At 41.2% G+C, this 24,750-nt stretch overlaps 1 protein-coding gene across 9 annotated transcripts in view; it reads right to left on the bottom strand.

The window, feature by feature from the left end:
- MAP2 (microtubule associated protein 2) overlaps nt 1–24,750 on the bottom strand; it is a 241,230-nt gene that overhangs the window by 33,015 nt on the left and 183,465 nt on the right. For 3 of the 9 annotated variants that reach the window (XM_085065656.1, XM_085065663.1, XM_085065664.1), the window contains exons 6-10: nt 23,078–23,191; nt 20,710–20,787; nt 5,083–8,883; nt 4,628–4,834; nt 4,101–4,235 (exon numbers count right to left, since the gene is read on the bottom strand). In XM_085065656.1, the coding sequence (XP_084921782.1) occupies nt 4,101–4,235; nt 4,628–4,834; nt 5,083–8,883; nt 20,710–20,787; nt 23,078–23,191 (4,335 nt within the window). The remainder of the gene's footprint in view (nt 1–4,100; nt 4,236–4,627; nt 4,835–5,082; nt 8,884–20,709; nt 20,788–23,077; nt 23,192–24,750) is intronic. The other 6 variants (XM_085065658.1, XM_085065659.1, XM_085065665.1 and 3 more) reach the window with 4 other exon arrangements.

The following is a 24,750-nucleotide window of genomic DNA, read 5'->3' as shown; positions in this document are numbered from 1 at the left end:
CATTTAGTACACTTGTTAAAACAATTCAATGCCTTGGAACTACTGTGCAAAGCAAGTGCTATGTGACTTACCCTCAGTGAACTGTACACAGAAACGTACTTGCCTTAAAAATTTCCTGTAGCCATCTTACATGATGTAAAATGGTATTCTATGTGTTTCTAACAAAATGAAATGTTGTATTCATGTTCCTAGAAGTCTATAAACTAATTTAAAAAATTTGCAGAAATAGCTGACAACTGTAAGGGTCTCTGGTCAATCTTCAGACAACTTAGCATCCTAATTTTCAGGTCTGTCTAAAAATCAGGCTCCTTTAAATCATCTACAAATTAAAATTTTAAGAGAGGCTTCTATAGTCACAATTTTCAAAATATTAGCCAACATTCATAATGGAAAGGGAGAGATTCACTGTTGAATTATCATCCTAGTTATATCAACAAGGTCAGTGTGTCACAATCAACTATGCCCTCAAGAATTTAGAAATTCAAGCTTTATCTGGGATATCAAGTTAATCAGTATTTCATTTATCTGATACAATATGGTTTGAGGTAAGACCTTTCTCTTTGATTCAATCTTTAAAACACTGGTTTTTAAATGGGGCAGCTTTTTGAAAACCACATTATTAGCTTCACCCCAATGCTGCTGTTTAGGAAGCAATGTGCCACTTAACAACTAGACATGAAATCTTCTGCTACCTGTGCCAGGATGCGATTGGTAAAAGCAGAAGAAGGACAGCAATCACAAATGACAACCTTCTGCTATAAAACCAATTGTTTTCTAATTCTAAAACCAACCCTAATTCCTCATACAGGAAAGGTCTGGTTAATTTTTCCCATTTCCAGTGCGGCTGCCAGGCGTGATGAGATTATCCCTGGTTTTCTGTCACATTTTCCACTCTAGTCCTGCCTTCTTAATATATATAAAATTTTAAAAAATCAAGGTGTAGGAGAAGTTGTGAGGAGGAAGAGGATATGTTACTGCATACTTCAGTTCTTCTGACTTTTTAAGAGGGGTAAGTACAGCAGAGCCTTCCTGTGTCACACTTTACCACAGCTGTTACTGCTGGTTTGGGTCCAGTTTCCATCTCTTCTAAATAACCACAAGCAGCTTCTTTCCTCCTTCCCTTGGCACTGAACCCTAACCAATCACCACTATGATGATTGGAAAGAAAACCTGTGCCACTTCTGCCTATGTACCTGGTAACAACCGTAAAGTCTCCATCTGAACACAAGATTTCTACAGGTCCTGCTGTTGGCTTAAACACACAACAAACGTGTTTCACCTCAGGTGGCGACCATAGAATTGAAAATAAGTAATATAAGCATATCATGGCCAGGCCACTGTTCTGGCCTTGCCTCCAAAAACTCTCCTCTGATAACACAACCGTAGTGGTATCTCACAGCCACCAACAAAACATGGGCCATGTTGGGAGTTTCACTCATGGGGCTACACTAGTCAAGGCAAAGACTTGTCAAAAACTCTCTTGTCGGGGTTGGCCATGCAATTTCTTTGTCAAATAGCAAGGACAAGTTTTTCAAAAAGCAGTCCCTGCCTCATGGGTATGGTGCTGTAAATTGCTGGTATGTGCCAGTGCATACAAGTGACATTAATTTTTTCTCAGGTATTGAGGGGCATTAGGGGACAGATGTACTTTGTCGGCCACTGCACAAAAAAATAAAAGCAAATATTAACTTCTTTTGGGAGACATCTGTATTTTATGACTGGACATGTTTCATTTTAAAGTCACAGTAAATGCAGCACGGAGATGTTAACTGACTGCAACACACTCAAAGCTCTACAGACTACACTGCCAAGGACGTTTGGGGGCCTTCATTACCCAGGCATCACTAAAGCTGATAAGGCCACTCCAAACAGGAGTAACTGACAGTCAAAAACTGGCTTCAAGAAATGGTGCTATATTTTACAGAACATGAGAGAGAGACAATGTCCCTCTAGATTCCAGAGCCTGGAGAGACCTGGATGACACATTCAAGCTCAGGGACAATATATGGCTACCTGCACTCTTAGAGTATCACAGAGCATTGCACTCTTTCTCAAGGTCTCCCCCCAAGTCCCATCAGGAAGTACAAAAATGTGAGGTAGAAAAAAATAAGATATACTGTAATTTTTCCAGCAACAATGAGTATGCTGAAACAGTCTAAGATATATTTTTGTTCACTTTCTGGCATGGTTCAAGCTCCTCTGCTTTAGAGCTCAAAGTTTAAGCCACATTTCTTTAAGTTTTATGGTCAGTCTGGGTCCATCATTTTGGTTGCTCTCCACCTCATGGCTTAAATGTACAGGGAGGTAGTTTTTGTATTATATGTCTCACTTTGATAAATACATCTGCTTCATTACGTATTGCAGTGAGAGAGAAAAACCTCTCAGAGTTGCCAAGGCAGCACGTTTCAGGCACAAGGCAAGCTTCCTTATCCAAGCTCATTGGTATGACTCAGGCGTCTTTGCGATGCTACAGGTCAGAACAGTTCAGAGGAGGTAGTGGTAGAGTACCTGAGGGCACAACAGTGCTGGCCATTTTAGATGGATGTTTAGATGAAGCTAAGAACACTGCAAAGCCAATAGCTTACCCCCACCCATGTCCACAACTTATTGAACCCCCTGGGGCTTTTGAAAGATTATGTGAATTATGAGTCATGACCTCTGAGCTATCAAGCTGTGCTTCAGCAAGCAGCAAGAGACAGCAAGGAGAATTGTTTTAATTCTTTCTTGGAATTCCTCCCTCTTGGATAGCTCTGGTCCAGAGTGTTAGGACAGCCCAGAAACTGCAAACTGAGGAGGAGCCATCAGTGAGCCAACAGAGGGGACTGAACCAGCCTTTCCTTCCCTGACTCCATTTCTCCTGAGAGGGGGAAGTAAAAGGACAAGATTCCATCACAGGAGCAAGGTGATGAGACCTTTAGTTTTGGTGTCTTAATGGAACACAGCCAGGAGACATCCACACACAGCAGAGGCACAATACTAAACGTGCTCTCATGCAACCATTCTCTTACTGCATTTTCACCGGTCAGCCCTCCCTGCTGAAGCTGGTCTACATTTACAGCAGGATGATTGGTGCAAAACTGCAGGGGAATGGCTTCCTAGGGACACTTCTAGTATTGCTCTCTACTTTGTGTGTCTGGTATTGCTCTGCTTAACCATATGATGGGTAATGAATCCTCCTGTTGATTTCTAAGCTGTGAGAAGATGCCTATGCAGCTCTACTATGCTGTGCATGGTTCTTCACTTAATAGCCTCAGTTCCAAAAAACCACACTGCAGCATGTGGCTATGTTACAGGACAGAAAACCTGGCCTCTTTTAGCAGTTTTTTTAAGATCACCATGAAATTCAAGATGTTCATCCTTCCATTCTGAACTCACAGGAACAATTACTAATATGTGAAAATGCTGGAAGAGTTATTTTGGTCCTCTAAATAATGATACACCTATCAAGTCGTAACAGGAATTTCTTTCTTCACCTTCCTCTACCAAATATTAAGACTTTTGCTTGGAATGCATTCCGCAGTGTGAGCCCAGATTTCTTCTCTCTCAGCTCCATGCTGCATGTCGCTGGATTCTCCCTGTGGATTTTGACTGTACAGCATAAACATCAGTGACAGATTGGGAATTGTCAATGCAGATAACATCAATAAACAAAATATAAGTCTGAAACACTTCTTATTATGCATGAGAGTAAAAAAAGCAGAATAATGGAAAGGCATACCATGGTTTAAGCTGTCAACATTTTCCCACCAGAAAAAAAAATAAAGCATCATTTAAAAAAATTAAAAATAAATTTTTAAAAAAGGGATGAGTAAAGATTCCTGGAACACCACATTCTAAGAACAACGCCAAGTTACAACCACAGCATTTGGAGGCCCAAGCAATGACAAGCACACGTGATCATGGCCTCCACCAAATAAACAAATAAATACCAGGAAAGAAAGAATAAAAGAAAAATGGCACAAAACACTAAAAATGCAACACTGTGAAGACTGATACTTTTGGAGGAAAAAAAATACAGAAGCTACTATAGCTATGAGTTTTACAAAAGAAAATGTCTATGTTTGCCAGCCACATTGCATAACTGAACAGAATGCAGTCACCTGTCTGCTTCCGTTTAACACAGGAGAGATGAGTTGGTCTAGTATATTTGATAGCAGGTTTTAAAATTATTTTCCTGGAGGGAGAGTGGGCCTGAACTTCAGTTTTTTTAGCAAGTTCAGCTTTCTTATACACTGCTATGGATAAAAAGAACACAAAAACATAGAATCAGGAAAAAAAACCCAACAAAGAGTTTCATATGATTAATATATCAAGTGGCAGGCCCACTGCTCCACAACTCCAACCCCAGGCATCACTTCTACTGAGGGGAACAAATCTTACATTGGAAGAGGGGGAGCACTGGTGCATTGGCTAAGATGCATTACCCAGTGATCAGTGGGGATGTCTACAATGAAACAGGACCAGTGGAGCAGTGAGCCTTGCACATACCTTCTCACATAATTGGACAATGTCCCATTAAAAAACACTACCATTAATAATGTTATGCTGCACATCATCTACAACAGAGTAACCAGATAGTACTGTAAAATAGTAAGGAAAAAAATTGTAATAGGAGTGGTAAATGAACCTTTTTTCCTTCTCACTTCATCTCTGGAGAGTGTGCTAGGTTCCTTTTTAGCTATTTTCCTTTCAGGAGTAGAAATCCTGCCTCTCCCAGTTTTAAAAGGTTTCTCTTTTTTATGCTTATCAAGAGATGATCTTCGCAATTCTCTCTCTGCTTTCTCCTCTTTAGGAACAGTCTCTAACTGTTCAGTCATGATGCTCCTATCATCATCTGTAGGATCAGAACAAATTACAACAACAGACAAAAGATTAGTAACAAATGTTAACAATACTTCGGAGGAGCAGGGAAAAAATAGTTGAAGACAGAGCAGACGATTAATTAACAAAAGGCAAACTATTTTTACCATTTTTCTGAAACATGCTGAGATTACTACTATAACTGTAATAATTTTGCTTTTCAATCATTATGATTTGGAAGCAAAAGTATTCAACAGACAAAACAGAAAGGATAATGCACACCTTGAGTGTCTGCCCAGAGACTGTCTGTGTCCATGACGGAGTCATCGATTGTTGTTTCATCTTTGTACTCATCACATGTCTCCGTTTTGTAATCAGTGAGCAGGATTTCTCCTCTCTGGGGTGATGCAGGAGCCTCTGTGAAGCCTTCCTTGGGCTCAACTTCCACTTCTTCAACATCTAGCTCCTCTTCAGCCTGGGAGTCTCCTGTTTCGATGTCTTCTTGTTGAGCAGCAGCAAAGCGCACACTGTGAGAAGCAGATTCACCCTCATCAACTGTTGTCTGCACCACTGTGATAAAGTCATCCTCCACTGTCACCACTGATTCAATAATGCCTTTCAGTTCGGGCAGTGCTTCTGGGCTACCTTTGGCTCCCATTTCTTCAGCAGCAGGCTTGCCAAAGTCTGGGGGCATTTCTGATACAAGATTCTGTTTATCCTCTTCTTTTGCTTCTTGCCCTGCTTCCACCTCTTCTTCCTCATATTCTTCCCCTTTTGGGGCGCCAGCTGCCACTTCACATGGCAGCAGGTTTAAGGTTTCCATAGGTTTCACAGCTCTTTCAAGAATCTCTTCAGCTCCTCCTGCAGGCTGTGGTATGCTCTCCATCTGAATCTCAGCAGGCTCCTCCTGGAGAGGCTCAACTTTTGGAAAGAGAAGTTCCACAGAAGTCTCTTTTGCTGGTAATTGTTCAGACATCTCTTCCCCAGACATGGGAGGTTTTGGATGTTCTGCTTTGATATCCTCTGGTTTCACAGATTCTCCATTCAAACTTTCTTGGGCTTGATCATGCTCTCCACTAGATTCATAAGATTCTTCTTTATCAACTGCCTCTTGATGTACCAGATCTGGCTTGGTTACTTTTTCCTTAATTTCTGTTTCCGACATTTTGGTGCTGTCCTTCACATAACTAAGCTCGGTCTTGGAAAGCACATCTGCATCCTTTGCTTCTCTAGAGAAGATGGTCTCATCTTTCTGCTGAGCGTCTTTGGGTTCAGGCTCTGCTCTTTTAAGAGAGGCTTTGTCCTTCCCTAAAGGAAGAGAAACAACCTCACTAATCTTAGTATCTAACTTACTCTGATATTCTTGGTCAGCTCTCCTTGCAGCCACCTCCATATCATGCTTTATAGCATTGTAATCTGGTTTAACTGGAGCTTCTATCTCAGCTATTTCAGGAACAACACTAAGAGTCTTCTCCTTCTCCATCAACAAACAAACAGAATCCTTTTCTATTGCCATGTCCGAAGCAGACATTCTGTCGTACATGATATCAGGAGGTAAATGAACTCTACAAGCCACACTTTCTTCTTTCCTTTCTAACATGGTCTCAACTCTTGTCTTCTCCAGCTCTGACTCTTTCTTGGGACAGGCCTCTTTAGAGTGAACTGGATCTTCATTTTTTTCTAGCACAGTATGCAGTTTCTCTTTTTTCTCCTGCTCGAAGTCCTTCACCCAAATAGACTCACCATGCTGACCTAAGTCCTTCTCACTGAGGAAGTCTTCTTTTGATTTTTCAGCAGCTGCCAGCTTCACTTCTATTAAAGACAGGTCAGGGGCTAGGCCACGTCTCAGTTTTTCATCTGTGCCTTCATAGAAGGGACAGGTTTCACTCGTTAAATTCTCACTGTCCTGAACCGGAGAAGGGAGTGGTACTGTGTACTTATTGAAAACACAGTAGCCCAAGTCTTCCAGCTGACTTTCAGCTTTCAGAATTACGTGGTTTTCATTTGTCACAGGTGGCAGGGCTGTGCTGCTGTCTTCCACAATGGTGTCAGAAGGAACTGACTTCTTTTGTGCCACCTCAGCATCGGCACTCACAGAGGCTAATCTAGATCTTGTCCCTGCCAAGTCTAACATTTCAGGCAGGTCAGGAGCTAGGACAGCCCCATTTTTGTAGTAATCTTTGGCCTGGAAAGATGGTTCAGCCAAGGTCTCAGGCTGGACTTTTTCTTCTGCCATGGCTTTTTCTTCTTCTGTGTGCTCATCTTCCTCTCTACTCTCAATGGGGAAGCAGGGGGCCTTCTCCAATGCTGGTGTGGTTGCTGGCAAGTAGTCATCACCTTCATCCATACTTCCACTAGTGTTAGTTAGAATATCTGAAGCGAGGGGAGAAAGATCATGTGCACGACCAAAACTAAATCCTAGGGCTATTGAATCCAGGCAGGACATGGGCAAGTTAATAGACATACTTCTCTGTTCAATTGCAGATCTCCCTCCGAGTCCCAAGCTCCTGCTCAGAGTTAGGTCATCTTTATTTTTACTGTGAAGTTCTCTCTTATCCCCATAGACTTTGGGGTCAATAGTGAACATTCTTTCTGTTGGGGAACTGGGTTCTTCAGATGTGTCTGGTGTATAACTCTGTGCCAAGGTACTGTACCCCATTTCATGAGTATGCACATTCTGCTGCTGATTTAATTCTGTCAGTAATTCCTCCTCTTCCTCCTCCTCTTCACACTCAGGTATTAGACGACCTCTCTGATGAGGCTCATATATACTCTCTTTAGTGTCACTTAGCTCATAGTAATCACTGCTTTGTTTCAGACCATCTGCTGTGAAGGCTTCCTCTTTCAGAGCAGAGGTTTCAAAATACTTTGACATTCCTGATTGATCCTCCTCTTCTGTCATTTGATGAGGAACTGAAATGCTTATCTTATCCTCCTTGATATCTTTAACATCTTTCTCTTGAGAAGCTTCAGGAGTAGGAGTCTTTTCAGTGGTTAAACCTGGTACCTCAGGGGTTTTCTCTGTTACTCTAGGTAACTGAGTGGTATCAGGGTGCTCTACTGTTTTCTCAAGGGTCAGTTCATGGCTTAGCTTAGCTGGGGGTAGCTGTGTGCTCGGCTGCACCTCCTTTTTCACATCTGCTGCTGCTGCTGAGAGCCCACTTTGGTCCATTTCTTTTTCTGCGTTGAGAGCGTCAGGTGACTTTTTAGCTTCACCATCCTTTTGAAAGACTATTTTGTCTAGGGAAGGTGTCTTAACCTCAGGTTTTGTGGTAAATTTACCATCATCTAATATTCGAGCCTCCCCTTTATCATAGAAGTCATACCTTTCTTCCTCATCACTCTCATCCTTAGTCATGTCCTTTTCCTCCCCCCATGGAGGGATATTTGGGGTGCTTGGAGTTTTTAAGCCATCTACGGTTACTGCTGAGACTTCTTGCAGAGATAAAGTCCTGTCTCTGTGGATCTGTTCATCTCTACTGAGATCTTTGGCAAACAGTTGGTCAGTGGGTTCCTGGTGTGTTTTGAAACTGTCTTTGAGTGAAAGCTCCTGGGGGACAGCAGGAGATGGGCCTGAAGGAAGTTCACTTTTGGCTGCTTCTGCCTTGGGTTCTGTTAGCAATAGAGAACTTTCACCATGACAGATTGTACCACCTTGGACATCTTTGCAGTCGTCTTGAAATTGGACAGCCATTACTTGGTTGGTTGATGAGGGAACACCTGCAGTCCTTTCTTCTGTCCTGCTCTCTTTAGGCAGTTGAGATGACATGTGTTTTTGTTCTTGAGGAGCAGGAGGCTTAGCAGCAGGTTCTGCAAAACTGGCCTCCCCTTTCTTCTGTGAATCAGTTTTTGAGATCCATTCTGATGGAGGTGAAAGCATTTTTTCTTTGTCTTTGCTCTCTGAATATTTTTTCTCTGCAGCCTCTGTTTTTGCTGACTGTGGAACTAAGGCATCATATTTAGGTTGCTCAACAGTCTTACTATCTTTCCCAGATTCATGTTGCTTTGGGTCTAGGGATTCTGCTGCAAAAGGGCATGTGCCCTCCTGGAGACCGAATTCCATCTTCGTGGCTGCAAGTAAATCTGAAGTAGTTTGGGTTTTATAGCAAAATTATTTAAAGCACTTACAGGCAGGCAGTCATGTGTCTTACAACATTTTGCTATGAATGATGGAATGAAAAGGGAGAAAGATGAGAGCATGCAGTAAGGCTATCCACCTAGAAATCTGCTTTAAAGTGTTAAATCCTAGTTTCAATACATAAGGTTTTATAGGGAAAATGTGAGTTGTGCACATATAAATGTGAGCACTGAAATGCGATGATTTCATGTAAATTCTTCATGATTTGTATACAACAGAAAACCCACAAATAACCTCACTTCATTAGAAGCTTTGCTAGACTGTAGCTTATGTTAATTTTGTGTCAGTAAAGTCTGCAACTTCAACCAAATCAATAGTACCTTTGTGTGTTGCTGATATTAAAACATACATAATTACACATTTCTATGTATTTTTTAACATTTTTGTTCTATATGCAGCCTAAACTAAAGAGATAATGCATGCAAAGGGTTTTGCAAGTTTCAGAAGAGACTGTTTTTTAAATTGTACCAACTTTTAACATTTGCTCTTTGGCAAATGACCAAAATCTCACTGCTATCACGAGACTGGCATGTGGACACCAGCAACAGACCTATTGATAGACCCAGATCTTGAAGGTCTGGTCTTCAAAATGCCAGTCACCTACAGCTGTAGCTGAAGTCAAAGAATACTTGGCATGTTTCCGTGACTCTCCATCAGGCCCTAATTAAGTTAATTTGAAACTAAAAAGGCTACTCTTTTGCTCTGCCCTTATATTTTCAGAGAGTAATACTGAGTTAAGTTTTTTTTTAATACCCACTTTGTTAATCATTAATAGCTTGATTTTTTTTAATGTCTCATGGAAGATAATGATTCCTACATCATTGAAATCTTCCTGTAATGGAAAATATAAAGAGAAAGACTGCAGAATGTGGCATATCTTTATGCATTAATCTGTAAAAAAGGTTTTATGAGTTTTTTCTAAAGTTTGTTTCAACTAGCACTGGGCCAACTCTGAGCTTCCTCAGATCTGATTTGAAGTCCATGGAACCATCTTTTTGCTCTGATGAAACTGATTGCTTTTAGAACAATTAGTATAAAAGTATTGTTCATTCTTTAAATACTTGCATATGTTAATATTGAGTCAAAAAAGCAACTGCCATTCTAAACTCTACAGGTAACCAAGCTAGAAATCTACAGCTATAGTAATTTTGCTCCTTTATGTTTTCACATTTGGTGACTGACTTCAAATCTTAATAAGTATAAAGACTTGGCCATTGGGCTGATGTCATCCTTGTTTCACAGAAATTAAATAGCTAGATACTGCTTTTCTCTGTGTATCTTATTGTGCTTCTTACTGTAGTGCAAATGAGCAATACCAATGGCACCAAAATATGTTCTGACTGCCAAAGGAATTCAATGTTCTTCAGCTGGGCCATCAAGAACACTAGCCTTCCAAATGTAGCATTTCTTAGCCAGGCAGGGTGGTGGGTACATCACTACTGCACACAAGGTGTCTTTGCATCTTGTTGCACCAGCTGAAGAGAAATACCATTAAAAGAAAAATCCTGCAGCCTAGTTCTTATGTACTGAAAGATGACTGCAGTAAATATTTTGTTCAGAGACTAAATCAGAACTTCACCCAGTGCAGCCAATCCTAACCTTCACTTTAAAGGCAAATGTCCCAGGGGAAGTGATAGAGATTTTGCCTAAGAAGGGCACTCCAGCAGGGTTAAACATTTGCAATAAGGTGACACACACAAAAAATAAGAGTGCTGGCAATGTCTGAGGAGAGGAGGGGTGGATTGCAATGGATGGCAAGGGTATGATATAAGAAGCAATAGCTTTAAGGAAGCTAAACCAGAATGCACTGAAGCACACACAGAAAAACCAAACCAACCAAACAAAAAACCTGCGCACTGCAAATGAAAACATTTCTACAATTTAAGCATCTTTATGTCATCGCCAAGGCAGTAAATCTGCTGTTTGAAAGAAATGCAGATGAAGCTCTGCATCAAAAAGAAAAAAAAGTACATAGATTAGCAATGTGACTGGCAAACACATCTGAGATGGGGAAAAAAGACTTACACAAAGGAATCAGCTTAGCTGCAAAGCATACTTTATAATGGCAAAGTAAAAAATCAGGAATCAGCCGCAGGGGTGGGAAACCATGTTGTCATACAGCACCTATACAACTGTATTATCCACTACACACTCTTCAAGCATAATAACAAGAGCAGTCATACTAATAAATGGGAAAAACAGAAAATGAAGCAGCCTTGGAAAGCACTGGAGAAAGCTGGAGAAGGATTTGCTGGCAGCAAACACATGCAAACCTAAGGAGGACACACCTTCCTCGACCCAGGAAGAGAATGTGTCTTTCAGGGGTGCTCCCACCATAAAGGTCACAGTCTCCCTACTGGATGCCACACTGGGCACTTTGTCTTCATGACACACTGAACCAGAATCTGACTGAGCCTCACAGAGGCCCTTTGCCTGGTCCAAAGGCTCAAGGGCCCCGTGCTCTTTCCCCAGTGGCTTCCCAGGAAGAGCAGCAGGTTTCATTTCCACAGATATCAGACTCTTTACTGGTTATTCTTCTTGGGGATGGAAAAAAGGAGGTGACATCAACACCAACAGTAAACACCAAGCACACAGCTGTAGATGACTGCTTTTACATAACCCTTTCAGCTCAATATTTTTGATTTAAGTCTGTGAAGGACTGCCAGGATCCAGTCCATTTTAGTCACCATGGAACTGAATTTTCCTTAGGGAAAAAACCAAACCAAAAACTTGCCTCCCCCTAGACTAGCATGTTTATGCTGTAAGATGAGAGCTGAAAGTGTTTTACTGGTGTACCTCTCCCAAAGATGACAGTGGTCAAACAGTCATTGGAAATGGAGATGGAATTGAATGATGGATGGCTCTGACAACACTAATGCATCAATGAGGACAAAATACACTGATATTTTTCTGATAAATGTGCTGTTTAGTCCAGTACAAAATGTTCTGCTGAGGTGGAGGAAGATATGAGGCATTGATTTTTTTCTGCTGACCTTGGTAATACAGACTGCTGAATGCCAGCAAGTCAATCTCTTGCATGAATCCTGGATTTGGCAAAATACTGAGCACTAAACATAGTTTTAACAGGCCTTATGCATAGATAATAACTAACATTTTTGCAAGATTTCTGCCAAGATTCTTAGACTGAACTGGTTTATAAACATTTTCTCCCCTTAAGCTGTCTGACATCTGAAATCTGTATGAGAAAACCACTATTTTAACACAAGGACTCTTCATTTTCTTTGCTGTTTCCCCAGTAATCCCCAGGCTCCTCATCATCAATTAAGTCAAAGAAACCGATGAATGCAATATAATTATTTATTAATCTGAGTTTCTAATGCATACCACCCAGCCTACAGGCTGTTAGGATCAGTACAGTGGTATCAAGAACAGTCTTAGTTTGTGCCATGGCAGAAGAATTATTAGAAAAGTCTCCATTCCAGGCTTGTACTCCTGCCGCTGCTATTCAGACAAAAATTTTTGTGCACTATCTGATAAGAAGTCAGGATTAAGTATGAAACCTTTGATTCAGCAACATACTTAAGAAGCTGACCAGCAGACAACCTGATGACATCCCTGAGTTTAAAATATGTCTCATGATTAAGTACTTTGCTGAATCAGACCTAGAACAAAGTGGTTTCGAATCTGGAAGTGGCTATATCCAGCCTCTTGGTATGGGACTTCATTCTTCTCCTGAGATTGGCCCAGTGAAAACCAATCAATCAATCATCCATTCCAGCTGTGGCCTTAAAAGACTGATTTAAGGAACATAAACACTATTTGAGGCTGAGAATATATCACTGTGTGAAGAACAACACATTATTAATAACATATAAAATAATTAAAGTTAGATACTGTATCTTGAATAAACAGAAGCCAGAAGATTCAGAATCAGACCTGGGCCAATGCCCAAGCACAGGAATATTTGCACAGGGGCAGATTATAAAAGCAGCCTTGCAGGACAACAGGTCTCCAGCTACAAAAGACCCTGACTTGAATAACTTGCTTTACTTTTCTTCTTCTGATTTTATGTACTTTTGTTTGTGCATCCCTTTCAATTAAAAAATGTTATGGAAAGCCTCTTATTTTGCTTTGAGCCATACACCTTCACTTCCTGAAACACTTTACACAAAGCCCCATGAATAAAAATAATTACTTACACTAGGAAGTTATCCCTGTATAGCCTCCCTTTATGCAGCAGACTCTTATGCCAAACACACTGCTGGCCAGCAAGGATGGCTGTTTCACACAATACTCACAGTTGGAAGGAATACAAAAGGATCATCGACTCCAACTCTAAAGTGAACGGCCTGTATAGGGATGGAACCTTGGCATTACAGGCATGGTACTCTCACCAGCTGACCAGATCTCACTGTCTCACAACGCCTATCTTTCCACTCATGGTCCAGCTTATTCGCCTTTTTTCTCCCCCACATAGATGTTCTGAGATCTTACATTTTCACCAGAGGCAGATGATATGACTGACCAGCACTAACCAGGCTGTATGTACAGCTATAAGCATATAGCTAAAGCAAGGCTACCCCTGTGATTTTTCCATCTGCCTTACCTTCAGGAAGACATGTTGACATTAACAATCTTCAGTTATTAGTGCTGATCTCTTACTTATGCTGATGCAGCATAAGGCTGTTAATTCTGAACAACTCTGGTTTTCTTGAAATGACCTAGTGACCAATTTCAGGGACACAGCTCCATCCTCCAGAGATACAAACCTTTAGAGGATTCAGTACGATTTTTAACTTCAGCTCCCATGACTGAGTGCTGTGAACTGAAACATCTTCTATTTCACCTTTGAGAAGTCAGTTTTTCTGTTAGTCACTCAGATTCTCCCCTGACTCCTCAAAAGCAATTTTACTTTTACATAACCCCCACTGATAAAATAGTACTTACTGATGTGCTCAAGCCACAGAAAAAGGAGGTACAGAGAGATGTTTTTCCCTCCGTGTTTGCAGTCAGCTGGCACAGTGCTAATGGAGTGTGTCCACAAAATCAACTGGAAATCAAACATGACCCAATACTGCCTGAAATTACCCATGTACATTGGTGTAAAACATTTACTTCACCTGCTGGAGAATTAAAGTCCTTCCAAGGCCATCTTTGGTATAGACGTATTTTCCCCCATTGTGTTAGCAACTGACTTACTTCCAGTAACAATATTTTAGCCTACTCTGCATACTGTTCTTGGCAGTGTTTCTCTGGCACAAAGACCAAATTAGCTTCCAGTTCTTTTAACTAGCTGCTCCTTTTGCTTCTGTTATAAGCCAGGCCTGAAGAACAAGAGCCCTGATTTAAGTGGGGACCATGGTTACACTGACCCCAAAGATGCATTTGTTGACCATGCTGCAGCATTACCTAGACACGGCAACACTCTTGGAGGGGCATCACTTCCATCTGGGGAGAAAATACAACTAGGTTTCCCTCCCTAGAAGGCAGCAATCCCAGGCACATAAAGAATGGAATGAATGGCAGGTGAGTAAAGGGAAGAGGAACCAAATGGGACCATGCTCAGTTCACCTTCATAATGGCTGAACAAGACCTCTGTGCTCTTCACTGTGGCACTGGTGTGTGTACTAGAGCCAGTCCACTCTGAGCTGAACAAAGGGTGTTCATAGTACTCCTCACCCGAATTGCAGGGCTCCTCCTCGGGCACAGACACTGAAATGGAGGGGGCCAAGTGTCTATGCCACTCCCTACCGGCAGCAGGCCCACAGCTGGTGCAATGCTGTAGCAGCCTCACCTTATCCTCCGCCCTTGCATCTACAAACAGACACACAGACAAAGGCTGCAGGACAGACAGGCACACACAGAAAAGACAAGACAGGATGGACACGTGCTCTAGCAGCACCAGACACCATGTCATGCTGGAGAGTGGATGACACCAGCCAGGTAATGGGTTAATGCAGGACGGAGGAATGAGGCAGCTGTGCATTTTAACACATGGGCCATGTACCTGGCCCTTCCTAATGGGTTTACAAACATCAGAAACCACCCCCCGGAGTAAGTGAATTTCAAAACTACACACTCATTACTTAGAACACATGCTGTGCACAAACCACATCTCACAACTCACACTATACCCATATGTATTATACAACTGACTGACTGTACTAAAAACCTCTGAAGTGTCCTCACACAGTTGTATCCCTCACAGTCATCAGATTTAGTACTGATGTAAAATTTTAAAAGTTCTTTAATTAAAAAGAAAACCACCTTACATTTTGGCCAGTGGTGGCTTTATTTTTCACTGTATCCTTTTCAAAATTCCCCATTTTCTTCTTTTCCCTATAAATAAGTAACATTTAAACAACTGGAAAAAATCTTCACCAAATAGCTAGCTACCTTTTTTTCCTGATAAAGGCTACAAAGTGCTGCTCACAGCAGTCTCTGTTTGTCCTATGTTTTATGTTGTTGTGTCATGTTACCATGGGCGAACTAGCTCCCACCTTGGTGCTTGCTAATGCTTTGGAATGACAGCTTTATTCACCTATCACTGTAGCATTGCAGAAAATCACATCATCAGGACTACACCAGCTACTGACAGCTACAGGGAGGGGCCGTTTGAGCTGTTTTTGCAAGACAAAGAAAAATAACACTACCCAATGAATGACTGGCCCACCATCTCAGCCATACAAACCTAGAGGGGAGATCTGGGACCTCATGTAGGCTGAGGAGTCCTCTCATGAATAGATCTATGAAAAACTAAACATCTAGTGCCAGAGAAAATATTTTTAATTCCATTCTCAGTGTATGTCAACTTGCATTTTGATGAACACTGATTCACACGGTGCCTTAAGGAGCTGCAGCTGTTCCACTGGATTTCCCTACCAGCTTCAAGTACAAGTCCATAGTTTGTGTCCCTGGTCTTTCTCCAGGCAATTATAACTTACAGAATTTCTCCCAGAGCCCCCAAAACCTTCACTCTTAGGTCCAAAACACTATGTCAGAAAGCAAGGCTTTAACACAGGCAACGTAATATGTCTCTTTCTGGGATGCCAAAACAAGATGGCTCAGGAACGCTACCATAACTGCCATTACTGAAGTTTTGGAAACACAAGATCCAAAACAATTCCATTTATAAGAGCTCTAAGATTCTTCCTGGCAAACAGCAGTAAGCTTTAAGTTTCTTTCTATAGTACAGCAAAACAAAACAACATCTGTGTCTTTACAAAAAGCACCCTCTGCTTTCTGCAGCAACTGGCAGTAAGTGTCCTGTAATGTCATGGCATGGATTTTTCCAGCCCAGGAAAGGAATACTGTAGGAGCAACCCAATCAGGCCCAATCACCTGCCAAGAGGAAGAAAAAGTGGCAACAAATGCCAATGTTAGCAGCTCCTATACGTATCACAGTCCTAAAAAAAAAAAAAAAAACTGTCCATGTTTAAGACTGGTGCCAGCACTGAGGCTGGCTGGGACCGGAGGTATGCTGTGTGCACAAAGACCACATACAGAACTCAGTTTAAGAGAACTGCATTCACAGTTTCTTTCAGGGAACAAGGAGTGCCCAAACAACTGAAAGTTCAGCTGCTTCTCTTTTGTAGTGGAATCCAACACCCAGATTCATGGGTTTATGCCATATTAAAAGAGGCAGGCGTGGGAAGATAACCTGGGAACCCCCTTCGGCCAAGCAGGAAGATCTGCAGAGCACTGCAATAGAAAATACTAAGCACAGGGCTGTGCCCAATCTTCCCATTTTTCCCTCATACTTAAGAGTCAGATGCAAGGTTGCAGGGAATTGTCTTGATTCACGTGCAATGCAGAATGTGGATTTCTTCTCCAAAGAAGCAACTATAAAATTCTGTAACAGATTTGAGGGGGCTCATAGTTCGCAAAAGGCAGGTTACAGGAGGCAACCCCACAGTTCAGGGCGCAAGACACCGGGAATCAACTCCATCCTGAACCCAAGAATGTTCAAAACTTCAACTCCCCCTTCTCTGCAGGGTGCCCTCACACCAGCCCATGTATTAGTGAAGAGTGGAATGAGAAGCACTTGCCACCTCTTCAGCTGGAACTGCGACTACATGGAGAAAAGAAGGGAAGGTTGATATGGTCAGAAGCTGAACACAGAGAAGGAAGATGTGCGGAAGGGGAGGTTCTCCTTTCAGCTGTGGGTTTATTTATCCAGGGGCACTTCAAAAGCAAAATGCATCAACAAGACTGAAGGTGAAATCCCAGGACTTCTCTATACTGATGCAAACAAGGCTGAAAATCCCTTCTTTACCGGCTCTGAATGGATTGTAGGCAAGAAAACAGAGGCCTTGCATCTGCCCCTTAAAACTGCAGGAATTTACAGCAGTAAAAATGCTTAATACATACTATTGTGATGGTCCAAAATCACTGGGAGTGCAAAGTCTGGTACTGTTTGAGGCTGTTACATCTGTGGCTATCTTACAGATTTGCATTGTTTATCAGTTTGAATGAAGATATTTTCAGAATTAATGCAGATAATTTCATTAACAGGATAATGATGTCTTCTAAGAAGGCTATGCTTATAGTCCCTTCTAATCTTTTCCATCTCAAAGCATGGGAAAAATCCCTAATGCATTTTTGAAATCCAAGATTAAAATCACTTCTCACAAAGGCTAATTCTGCTTTACCTTCCTTGTATATTTTGAGAATGCCTTTCAAGAAGTAATTTGCACTGTCAATAGATCCATTTTCATAGGACACTTGATTCTTTTCAGTTCACAAAACATTCTTATTTGGTATACAAAGGCTAATTTGAAATGTGTATTTCAAAGTGGAAGACAGTCCATCAGAGGCACCCTTCTATCCTTTAGTATTTAGGAATTTTTTTACATTAAGACATCGACCATTGTCGAAAGGCATAGAGCACAAAAGAAATGCCAAGAAATTAGAATATTACATCAATCCTGCATGACCAGACACAACAGATAAAAAGAATAGAGGGTGTTAAGGAGAATTAAATTTCCTGAATAAAATTATGCTATTATAGTTGAAATAAACATAGTAATTTCAATAAGGCAAATCAGTTCTCTTACCTTCTGCAGCAGGAAAAAGGGACAGGTTCATTTGAACGTTCTCCTGCAGCCAAACCAAAGAAACCTACATCCACCGACTCCTTTCTCTCATGAAATAAACTTGACCCACAAACCTCTCTGTCTTTCCTACCTTTTTTTTTTCTTTTAATTTGTGTTTGCTGCATGGCTGGCCACATCCACCTTTGTCAGTCTACAACAGTGATTTCCTTCCTACATTGACTGAAGGAAGTCTCTTGGATTCAAAGCAATGCGACACACACTGACAAGTGCATTAGGAAAAGGTTCTAGGGGAAGGAAAAAAATGGTCTGAAGCAGATATACCAAGTGCTCACCTTTTTTGTTCAACAAATTAATAAACTGTATTTTACTAAGCAGAAAGACAGACAGACAATGTAAAAATGAATGAGGATGGATAGCCAGATGGTATAGGGAATGGGAGCTTTAAACAAGTACAGTAAAACTGGGTCAAACCCTACTGAGGCAAACTCTTCTCAATGGGAACTTTGCTTGATAAAATTGACAGGTCTGGCTCACTCAGGACAGCAAAAGCTGAACTTGCCCACAGAAAATAAGGACCACATTTTCTAATACAGAGCAGAGCAGAAGATTTTTACTGCCATTTTTACTACACTGATCTGACAACATCAATATTTTGGTAAAAAACAACATAATGTATTTCTAGTGAAATTATTTCCAAGTTCTTTCTGTTGCTTCAAACAACTGTACTATGAGTTCCTGTTTGAAAGCCAGGCATAAACAAGAAGCTTCCAGCACTGTGCATTAAAGACTCAGGACATCACTTCTGTCCTTATTTCCCTTACAAACCGGCCATCTGCTTTAAAAACATGAAGACCTGAATCAAAATCTTCCATGTAATACAAAACTCTCTTTTGACTAATGTTAAAGAAAATTATTTGAAAGTTATTAAAAACCGTGACATTGTGTAAATCATCGAAATATCTCCCAAACATTGACTTTTCAGTCCTTGTAACCACCTCTTTGGGGTAAGTGCTATTATATTAATTCAATTCTACATGCAAGGAAAGAGAAAACTAACAATGTTAAGTGACTTGCTGAGCCATCGGCACAGCTGGGAAGTGAAGTCTGGCAGTAGATAATAACCTCAAATTGCAGACTGTTTTCCCACCTTGTGTTAGCGCAACTAGCAAAACGCTTTCTATTTGCTTAGGGGGCAACCTACAATCTCCTGTCAATTAATCAATGTAAGTACTTTATAAAATCCTAAAATACATGCAAATACACAGCTGATGTAAGTAGCACACAAAACTAATCCTAAACCTGAGGCTAATGAAAGAACTTCGGCATTGGCCTGAAGCAGAAGAACAACCCTTTTACTGTGATATGAAAAAATCAAACAGCATACACAGGACTAGCCAAGTGAACTATAAATTAAAAAAATAGTGATAAACCCCTGGTAACAATTCTAAAAACCTTGCTAATGCCTTACCAGTTCTATTTTCAGTTAGTAGTTTTGATTGCCCTTACCTCTGGGTGATGAGTCTAGGAACTGTTGTATTATTTTTTAAACACCAACAGGCAGATGTTTTTTTAGAAACAACAACAATCAATTATTCACGTTCTTTATAATTGTTACTAACCACACCCAGTAGGCCCTTCCAGCAGAGTGGACTGACAAATGTTGTTAACACCGCCTGTAATTGCATTGTCTGAAAAATGACTGCATGATGGCACATGCCTAATTGCAGTGTCCTCATAAATTGAGTCAGACTATGCCAGCACGTGAAATAGCAACCATGCACTTGTAAAATTCATAGAGGCTCTGTGTTAAAATAATAACAAAGCAGATGATAAGGAATTATTTTCATGCACTTATGTAACAAAAAGAAAATGCTAGAAGAAAATCCAAGAAAGAAATAAGTGGACACATAAAAATGATACTGACGTGGCAGAGTTTAACTGACAGTCCCCTGGAGATTCTGAACCCAAATCCTTCCCTCTTATCCCCATGATACAGCTCAGTTTTAACACACTACTGTCTCCCTGTACCGATGGTCTTGATGCAGCAGTTGTCTTCTTTTGAACAAAGCACTGACGCACACGCCTACACTGCGGTAGCTTCAATGGGATTTAGGCCTCTGCTTAACATTAAGTGTACACTTCAGTTCTTTGCTGGAGGAGATTTCAGCAGGGGAAAAATGCAGTGATGATGGGCTACTGAAACTGAACACTTGTGCAGAACACAACAGAAATTTGCTTTGTAAGAGTAGAAAGTGACTGCTGCACTTTTTGTATAGAACTCCCAATACATGCAGGCACTGAAGCATGAATTACAGGTTGAGGGCCAAAGAAATTATCCAGCTCTGAATAACCTTGCTTTCATGAATTTAGGATTCCAAACCAAAAGGCAATGGTAATTATAAAAATGCAGACAAACAAATCTCAAGAAACAAAAGATAACAAACATAATCGTAGTTTTGGTGACCACACTGGGACAGCAATACCTTGGCTCATATTGCATACAACAGACATAAAAGGGAGCAACACTATCTTTTTCTTTAGCATGGATGTACTTAGCATATCCCTCAGTTACCTCTGTGCATGTGTCTACCTCATCTATGCACTGCAGTTGGTTTGCAGATGGGGAGTTATTGCTGGGAATGCCTTATCTTTTCACATAGGAAGTATCTCCGTTTTCCGATTCCCCCGTCCTTAAGATTCATGTCTCATCCCTCTGCTGACAGCTCTGCACTGCAACATCCAGGAGACCCTTACCTTCCTCCAGAACTCCAGTCTGCTCAGAAGCTGGTGACGGAGGTGGAGAAGGAGGCAGGTTGGCTGACTCTTCAACTCCTAGAAATTAAACCATGAAAATGAGATACAGCCATTAATTCCAGGAAGACCAATATAGGATACAAGCTGCAGTCAGCCTGTTCTGCCCACCTGAGCAATTTTCTGGTGGAGACTCATGCCTGCTGGATTTTCAGACAGACCCTTACAGAATACACGGACTTTTGAAATTATGATAAAAGGATTTATTTTTCTGTTGTTTTGTTTTCTAGTGGTATGAATTATTTACAAAATTCTGGTCATAGAGCACAATATAAAAATAAAATATAAGATACTCTTTTAAATTAGTATTGCCTCTTAGAAAGCCTTCAGTCACCAAGGGCAACAACAAAAAAGCGTCTCAACACAGGAGATAGTACAAATTCATGCCAGCTATCAGAAACTGACATCCAATCTCTTCAATCTACCTTGAGTACATGAAAAAAACCCCATTCTGCACACTTTTTTCCTTCTGCTGAGTTCAAGGTTAATCACAGAACACATGCAAATATTGTTGGTCTAAATGCAAAAGACATCAGCACAGGAAACTAATATCAGTTGTGACATAACAGTGATTCAGCTGAGCAAGGCACAGTGAAAACATAGATGCACTTAGATTGGGGATTTCATTCATTCCCAGTCATGAGACCAGATGCTGAAAACAAATGATTTTTTTTCAATTATTTCAATTCAAGTATGATGAAATCTTAAACAAGCTTCTTAAATGAACTCAGCATAACCTCTGCATTTGATCTCATACCAATCACTTTGAGAATTTTTTTTCTTTAAAAACAGATCCACTCCTGGGACTTAACCAATGTTTAAAAAAAAAAAAAAAAACAAAAACAGCAAAAACCCAAACAAATCTGTTGTAAAAGATTTGTCTTATCAATGGCATCTTCTCAACAAGCAGATCTCAGTTTCCAGTTCAGGGCTTCTTCCTAAGCACAGACAGGCCGCTTTCAAAGCCCCAGCAGAATTTTCTATGCTTCCTCCTATTGATTTCAGTGTGATTTGGAAAAGACCGTATGTGACTTGTCCTTAAGATGTGCTGTCCAGTGACAGAATATAAATTCATCACAAGGCATCTGACCACAGGAACTGTATCACCAACAGTTGTTAACTGAAGACATACTTCTCACAATGTCTTTTGAATTACTTATCTGACTAGATGGAACCGAATATCCATTTTGCCTCTCCCAGGCCCAGGTGAAGCAATTTGGAGAATTGGGGTCTTCCATATAAAACTGAGTCTCTGCAAAGAAGGGAATTACCAAGCAACACGTCTCCCTGCTGTAGTTCAACGAAGAAAAAAACCTTGGGAACCAAATTTCCAATAAATATTCTAAATTTCTCTTTGACTTTAATTCATTCCTAAGCAGGGTCCAGGCACTGCACCAAAGCAGGCAGATTGCCTGTGGGGAAAACACCACAGGGCATTACTTTGATTTAATACCAACGTACATGCACCCAGCTGAATCTATCCTAGGGCAGGCTTGCAAGACTTCCTTACCTCAGGATGAAGTATGTCCTTTCTCTGGCCTTTGATGTACATGTTTTGAGCTACTGCAGAAGTTTTCTGGCAAGGAGGAAGCACTTTAGGTACAAATGGCTGTATACCTACCTTCTTTTATAGACAGACAGATAGACAGACAGACAGATACACACACATGCACATGTATTTCAGAGAGACATTGCCCAGAGGAGGCAGCAGGAGGATGGAGACACAACATGGCCCAGTGGCAGTGTTACCATTCCCAGTACTGACCACTGGCTCTCCCTTTTGCCACATGTGACTCCTTCTTCCACAATCTGCCCTCACTCTGCCTGGCTGCTCTCAACCTTTGGTGCCCCATTCCTTTCTGCTACCTGTGGAGGTGCTCTCCCACCATCTATTTGAGCAGCTACTGCCCGACCAGCAAAGCCTCACTTTTTTTTTCACATGTCACTCTGTCTTTGCCTCTTCAGACATTAATTCTTCATGTTGTACATGGCAGAATACAAGCAGTCCCAACAAACATGATAACAAAACCCTACCACCAAACACATTCATGGCTGCACTACTTGGGAGTCAGAAATTAGGTGGAGAACTGTTTTTAGAGCAAATAAGGAATGAGACAGTCACAGGGCCTCAAAGAACTGGGAATACAAGGATCCTGTAATTATCCTGTGGCTCCAGCATTTATCCCGTGGTGGCAATGGTTTATCTACAACTGTAATTGACCTGAATACACAGCTGGAACTGCACTTTTTAGGATACACACAGACATTTGCAGACACAAGGATACCCGGAACATTCTTTGTCTCATTTTACCTAAAGGTAGTGATCCAGGCTGATCTTTGTGTTGGGCTTCTTTTTCCTGTTCACCTTTCAGTACTGCTACAGCTTCAGCTGTTACTACTTGTATTATCCTCGCAGACACTTCTTCTGTGGCAATAGCAAAGTAAAAAAAAAAAAAAAACGAACGAACGAAAGAAAGAAAGAAAGAAAGAAAGAAAAGCATGCTAATCAGAAAATCAGAATGGTGTTTTAAAATCACAAAGATTAGCTTAAACAAAAAAAAAACAGAGGCTGACATAATCCATTTTTAAAAGGTAATATTTTGTCCTGAAATATAAGGAAATCATCAAAAATTAAAAAGAAGGACCAGATATTCCAAAGATTTTGGTGGAAAATGCCAAGTATTTATAAAAATCAGGAGCTTGCTCTAAGCAAGATGCACAAAGCATCATTATTTAATATTCTTTCTATTAGGGACAGTGTGCAGCAACTGCAAAATTTTAAGATGATCATCTATTAAATGTCCTGAAAAAATTCTGTAGGTACTGTTTTGCAAACAAGGGTAGAATGGGCAGCTGAGTAATGGGATTTCTTGACATTTAATATACTAAGTTAGTTTCATTCTAACATGCACTTTAGATGCTAATTCCTCCTCAGCAGCACACAGTATGCATTAGAGGCACTTCCTAGACAGTCACCTACACTGACGAGGGACTTGCGGGGCCAAATAACATTTCTGTATGATTAAAATCCATACTTCGTCTTCCTCACCCCTTTTAAGACTGCCACACAAAGTTTTATTTAAACAGTAGGTCTGAGTATCATGCAAAGGGATTGCAGAGGATACAATTTTTTTTGTGGAAAGGGCTCCTCACTGCTGGCCCCCAACATGCTCCATGCATGGAGCCAGCTCAGGCACTGCATGCTTGACAGAGCTGGATACCATGGAACCCACTCTTTTGCTCTTCCCCACTGCCCTCAAGGTGTAGCACACCTGAGACTGGCTGAAGAACCAGCTGCTCTGGTGAGCAGATTAGTAGGACTGCTCAAGGAATGAATTCTTCCAAACTGAGAAACTGTGTCTCAGCTCGACTCCAGACCCACTCAAAGGTGCAGTGAAATGTCATCAGGCACACAGCTGCATGTGGAAGCAACCAGAGAGGTTTCCTGCCCTCTGGCAGTTCAGGTACCTTTGATGTAACAAATCAAGTTAAGGGTTGGTCCAGCAGAATTCAGAGAAAACAGGGTTTGTGGCTCTTATCTGTATATGACTCTGCTCTCCCTTAGTCATTAATCAATATATTTCTCTCTCTCAGGCAAACTCAGTGGAAATATACCCCTTCTCTCTCCAGCTATATCCTAGTGCTGTCTAAAAGCTGTTCCCAATACAGATGGAGCTGACCCCTAGGGAAGGCAGTGCTGCCCAGTCACAACCCACCAGCTGCACAGCTGGGCACACCTGGGAACAGAGCAAAACTTCACTACTGCTCCACCCCTCATGTGGTAACAGAGGTTTGTGATGGCAGATGTCAATAACCCTGCTCCTGCCAGAGCGCCCATTAATCATCATCCTGAGGGCAGGAATAAAAGCTCTGCTCACCCATTACTGCGTCCTTCAGGCAAAAACTGACTGGGAAGGGCAAGTATATTTAAATCAATGCCCTACATGTAACTCTACAGAAACCATGCTGACAAGGGGCTGTCCA

Source organism: Lichenostomus cassidix, chromosome 7 (genome assembly GCF_008360975.1).
Source record: "Lichenostomus cassidix isolate B80296 chromosome 7, HeHo_3.0, whole genome shotgun sequence".
Taxonomy (NCBI): Eukaryota; Metazoa; Chordata; class Aves; order Passeriformes; family Meliphagidae; genus Lichenostomus; species Lichenostomus cassidix.
Note: the sequence above shows the minus strand (reverse complement) of the source record. Positions and strands in the feature narration are given on the sequence as shown.